Consider the following 6000-nt stretch of genomic DNA (forward strand, 5'->3'; position numbering starts at 1 on the left):
TATGTTGATAACGTCAGTGCGACCCTCATGTTATTCAACAACGTGGCGATGATTCCTCGCGCGCGTCCGCTGTTTTTGTACGTCTAGTTAAGTAGTGTGTAATGGATTAGAACCGAAAGACGATATTCCAAGGTAGCGTGTAGCTCATCCATGAATATTTAAGCTGACTACCTGTACTCCGCGCGTACGGCTTACGGCTCCGCTCGCGTAACTACTATGAATATTTACCGCGCGACGACGCTGTGTATTGACTGACTTAAGATAGGCTACGAAGGCGGGGCACAATGCTTACGCCAGGCGTTAATGCGCAAGATAATAAAAAAGTTGCTTCATCGGTTACTATCTATAGTATATTCTTTCGTTCCCTAACATCACTCTTCACATCTTTCCCGAGACTTTTTATCGACAATATAATTTTTCTTATCTCTTGGTGCTTTCTTTTTTTTTATATTGATTCGATGTTTTTCGTCTTTTTAGCGCGGTCAATTGAACGACATACCGACCTTCCGCGTCCAAGACTATTCCTGGGATGATCATGGTTACTCCTTAGTGAATCGTCTGTACAATGATGTCGGTAATCTCCTCGACGACAAATTCAAAACCGCATACAATCTGACATACTATACCATGGGCACGCACAACAAGGTCGACACGTCTCGCTTTAGACGGGCGATCTGGAACTACATACAGTGTATGTTTGGCATCAGACATGACGATTACGATTACAACGAGGTGAATCAATTGCTTGAGCGTAGCCTCAAAACCTTCATCAAGAGCGCCGTTTGCTACCCGGAGCGCGTCACAAAGAGGGATTACGATCGTGTCATGAGAGAATTCAAACACAGTGAAAAGGTAGGTACAATTATCTTTTAAATATATAATCCAATTTGACTAAAATAAGGTAATTGAGGGAGAAACAAAAGGAAAAATATATATATTTTATACAATTTAAAAAAAAATGAACGATATAATTCTTTCAAAAATAAGCTACTTCAATCAAATCGCTTAGGTTGTTTGATTTTAATTAAAATATATTATTATGCGAGTAGTGCACAATAAGGCTGTACTTCCTATTTCAAAAGGATCTTATAGAAATTTAAATAAGCAGTAATTTATATGTAAATAGGTTTAAAAGAGTTGAACACGTTAAATATAAAATACTTGATATTATTCGGCTGCAAATAATATCAACTGCTACCAGTCTCGCGATAGAAAGTTAAGATTAGCTCGCATGAAACGCATTATGCATTTGGAATTAGCTATTTAACATCTGTGATAAGGTTTTTATCACGATGAAACAAGAAACATAAAAACGTATTTTTATATGAGCAGGAAGCGAGGAAACGATACTGTTGGACGTTGCTAAATATCGTCTTTTTCCTTTGTTTTCCAGGTCCACGTGAACCTGATGATTCTAGAGGCTCGCATGCAAGCAGAACTGCTGTATGCCCTTCGTGCCGTGATGCGGTATATGACCTAAAGCGAAGTTCCGCGTCACTCCCTCGTTTGTCCGCTGTCTGTCAGTCTGCAGTTTGTCGATTTGTTTTCTCGCGCCACGCTCCATGCTGTAAATTCGCAGACTTCCGGCATGGAAATGCGCGGCATAGAAGGAGCAAGCAAACGTGATATCATCGCGTCTTATACAGAACATCACACACATATGCACGCACTATCATAAGGCCGCTTCATCGTCGATTCGTGAATTGCGGCGATAGCGAGCAATCGCGATTCTTCAGCGAGTGCTAAAAAAGGCGATGTTGGAAGAGGAAGAGGAAGAAAGGAAAAATGCTAATTGCGGGGAAAACAGAAGATCATAATATTTGGTCATTCAGCTGCGCTCTCGGCACGATTCTTCTGATGGCGCCTCAACGACGAGACCAACGCGTCTTTGTTCCTCATATGGCTCACGAACATTGTCGATTGCACGTTTCGTCTATTCGCGTAATAAAGTAGAGTTGATGGCGAATGGAGTGTTTTTCCGCGTTTATTTGAGAGGAGATTGTGTAGAGATCATAAAAAAGGAGGGAGAAATTGTGTGAACAGACAGGAAGACATGACAAGGAGAGGAAAGATTTATAATTTGTTTTGTACATAGACACTTGTATTTTTCTACGTTCGACATTATAGCAGTCTGTTATTTGTGCGTTTCGTTTACGTTTCAGATCTGTTAAAAAAGAAGTTTGCTCTCGCCTTAGAAGCTTTCAAGTCGCGCTTTTAACTTGACACGTACACCACACATACATATACACACGTACATATACCCTTCTTATTACGTTTGCAATTTCGATCTTATGCGCGATTCATTGAAGAAAACGCATCACCGCAACACGCGTTCATACATCAAGCAAAAGAAAAAACTCATAGCTTCGCGCGGACATTTCGTTTTTTCTTTTGTGCCGGATGGCTTATTGAGAAATGGAAAATTAATCGTAAGGCGTAAATTAAGAAAATCTATTAACTCTAATTCCGTCGTGACTTTATCCTTTGCCTCGGATCCGATTTGATTCGATTTCTCCGAGTTCTCATGCTTGTGGCGTATGCTTCGAGTTATCGGAACGTCGATTCTCGCGTGTGGCGCAACGTGCGTCGTCGCGAACGTCAGACCGAGAAATCGTCTTTCGCGCTCTGTATATATCTATATATATGTATGTAATGCGTTTTATCTCCGTTTCATTTTGACGAGACCTATCCCGTAAAAAAATATCCGTGAAAGAGTTAACATAAAATTGTACCTACTTACCATTCATTATACGTGTGTGTCGAGTAAACCTTAGATTGTAGGACGATCCGCAGCCGCGTGTATATGCGTGCAGATTATTATGTTACGAGCACGCGACCGCGGAGAGAAGCAATGCCTATCGGCTGTGTTTATTTACCGAGGGATAATGCGCCACTGTTGTTTAGCCGAACGCGAAAAGCGTCGTTGCAAATTCGCTTTAACCCATGCACCATCTAAATCTAGGCTGCTTTTCCATCTTGAGATTAGCGATGGAAAGCCACGTTCGCATCGAGTTTTACACGACAAGAAAATTCGTTTGGTGTCTCGAAAGAAAAGAAGATCATTGTATCTGTTCTTGTGCTAATGGCTTATGCTTGAAGAAACAGGAAAGAAGTATAGCTTGGAGAACGTACTTCGGAATTATCCGAATTCTGCATGCGCCATTAAAAGAACTGACCGATTCCACGTGAACACCAATTTCTCGACGCCCGATATTGCGCGTGCGCACGAGGGCGCTTATCAACGAATTTCGATGCCTTCGGCGTAGCGTTCTAATAAAACGTTATATAGAAAAAAAGAGAGAGAAAGAGAGGGAGGAGAAGGATAGGGGGGAGAGAGAGAGAGAGACGGAGGGAGGGAGGGAGGGGCTTGATAAAAAGCGATAGGAATCGCGACGTACGGCTGACGAAGCTCTGTCCCTTCCTCGGCGATTGATTACGTGCGGGAACGCCATTCGTTCGATGTCAAAGTGTTGTGTACGAAGAGAATTGAGGCGAGGCTGTTTAAACAAATCAAATTCTTATAATAGATTATTAAGGTATATACAGACACGCAAAACACACACATATATACATACATACACGTACATACACTTGATACACACGAAAAGAACGTGGCACAACTATTACACGCGAAATATACGTGTTCTGTGATCGCATATATCTATATATATGTATACACACATACACATAAAGAAGCGAATATATATATATGTATATATATAGATACATATATACGCATATTTACGATTAACTCGGCGAAAGAAAGGGAGAGAGAGCGAGAGGGAGAGAGTGGTGCTGCGCGTGGCGAGTGCGTATGAAGTGCGCACGTAATTGGAAGTTTGATGATTCTACCTGTAGCGTTTGTAATTAGGGTGTCTCTTTATTATATAATTGTGCACGTGTGCGTGCGTATGCGCGGGCGCTCCTCAGATAATCGATTTATTTACGTGCGCGCTCAAGGACGTGATAATCAGTACTTTGGAATGTGAACTTGTTCTCCGTGAAAAATCCTTTGATCTCCATTCTGCGAACGATCGACTGTAAGTGGTTTATACAGTGAGCGAAAGATCCTGCCAAAAAATTTAAATTGATGCAATTTCAGTAAATTATGATTATTTGAGTTCTGAGGATGCAAAAAAAGTTTTATTATATATGATAATATAACTTCAGTTTATATATAAATATACTGTGTGTATATAATAATATGTATATTACATATGTAAATATAGAATATATTTAATATATATTTAGATGTATTCTATATTCTATGTATACGTAATTATACGTATACATAGATAGATGTATATCATATGTACTATACATAAAATTTTTATTAATATGTAATAATATTGAATCAATTTTCTTTTTACTAAATATTCGATTTCTATTGTGATTCTATAAACGCGTTGTTTAAAATTTTGTAAAAATTTTTGTAATACAAACTTCTATATTTAATCACTGCAAGTAAACATAGAGATAATTCTTATCTTTGCATCTGGATTTATTGAGATTACACCAGTTTCATTTTTTGGTCGACTAATCTAGTCTAAGAAACGCCGAATTACATTTCTCACTCCGGTGACGGATTTATTCCAGTGAAGCAAAGTCAAATTCCAAAGTACGATTCCGCGCGTATAAGTGTAAACGTATGTACGCACGCAGAGGCACACATGGTTTGTCCGAATGATGCGAAACTAAATGGATAGTAACAGTGAGATCTATCGACCAACAGAGCGATGCGTTTCCCTTTTTTTTTAAGCGACGTCTCCACATATCACACCAAGAGTTTAAAATGGACAAAAAAACGTTTTTGCGTCGCTTACAGTTTATCTCGCCGGAATGGAATGGTCGAATCGACAGAACCAATAACTTTTCGACGATCAAACTTTTTCTCTTTTTGCTTTGTAACGTATCTTGCTGCCGTTCTTTGCGATTAATAACAAAGAAAGGATGTGATTTTGCGACTCGGTGCACGAATCACCGTTCGTCATGCTAATGACAGTATTTTCAGTTTCACTATCTCTCTCTCTCACTCTCTCTGTTTCTTTAAGTTATTTCATTTTAGGCTCTACTCCAAAAGTCTTTCTCTTTAACTGCTTCTCTCTTTCATTATCTATTTATCTCTTTTGTTCGCAAGGATTTATACGAACTTGTTCGCAATTGGTAAATTTAGTGAACTCTAGATAGCTTCTTTAATATGTTTACAAGGATGCATATGCTGTCATCAAATGGTCAAAGATCAAAATTATTAAATTATATCATTTCTTATAAAATTAAATTCATTACGCGAGAGTCCAACACAGTTGAAACCAAAGAGATATGCAAGAAGTTATGATTATCTGAATTCTAAATAGTAACATATATTATCTAAATTATCTAATGTATTAACACACAAGATTAGAAAAATCGTATTCTATTCTAATTGCAAATGTTCGAAATATTTTATTCACAGATTTTTTTATAATATTTAATCGCCTTATAAATTCGACATATCCAAATGTTGGAAAACTAAATTCTTCACGCATTTAGTTTGTAAGTATCATGATTTCTGGCATTCGTATAATTTTACGTAATTTTTTTTATTTTGTATTAAGCGAACATTGATATAGATTTCTCGATGCGTATACCATTTCTGACGCGTCATGGAACCACCAATGAATGAATGTTCGTTAAATCGTCGTAATATCTACTTGTTTATGCGTTTTAGGATAGTCGCAATGCTTTCAAAAACACCATCGCCGAAGATCGTATCGGCACATTGAAAGCTATATTATAACTTTTCGAATTTTATATAAAACTAATAACAATGTTTTTTTTTAATACATTCAGTTACGTACGAAGAAACTAGATTTTACTTCAGAATTTACTTATTTAACAATCCGAAAGGACCTACATATTAAGAAATCATAATTCTATCTTCCTTTTTATTCTTTCTAACTTTTCCTTTTTCCTCTTTTCTTATTTTAAATTTCTGTTTTGCAGCTTTTTTTATATATCTTA

At 37.7% G+C, this 6000-nt stretch overlaps 1 protein-coding gene across 3 annotated transcripts in view; it reads left to right on the forward strand.

Moving 5' to 3' along the window:
* The window catches only part of LOC108775795 (sestrin homolog), a 39872-nt gene extending 37531 nt beyond the window's left edge, over positions 1-2341 (forward strand). For all 3 annotated transcript variants that reach the window (XM_018542242.1, XM_018542244.1, XM_018542243.1), the window contains exons 6-7: positions 478-852; positions 1394-2341. In XM_018542242.1, the coding sequence (XP_018397744.1) occupies positions 478-852; positions 1394-1480 (462 nt within the window). In that variant the 3' untranslated portion in view covers positions 1481-2341. The remainder of the gene's footprint in view (positions 1-477; positions 853-1393) is intronic.
* The last annotated feature ends 3659 nt before the right edge of the window (positions 2342-6000 follow it).

Source organism: Cyphomyrmex costatus, unplaced genomic scaffold (genome assembly GCF_001594065.2).
Source record: "Cyphomyrmex costatus isolate MS0001 unplaced genomic scaffold, Ccosl1.0 scaffold32, whole genome shotgun sequence".
In the NCBI taxonomy this organism is placed as follows: domain Eukaryota; kingdom Metazoa; phylum Arthropoda; class Insecta; order Hymenoptera; family Formicidae; genus Cyphomyrmex; species Cyphomyrmex costatus.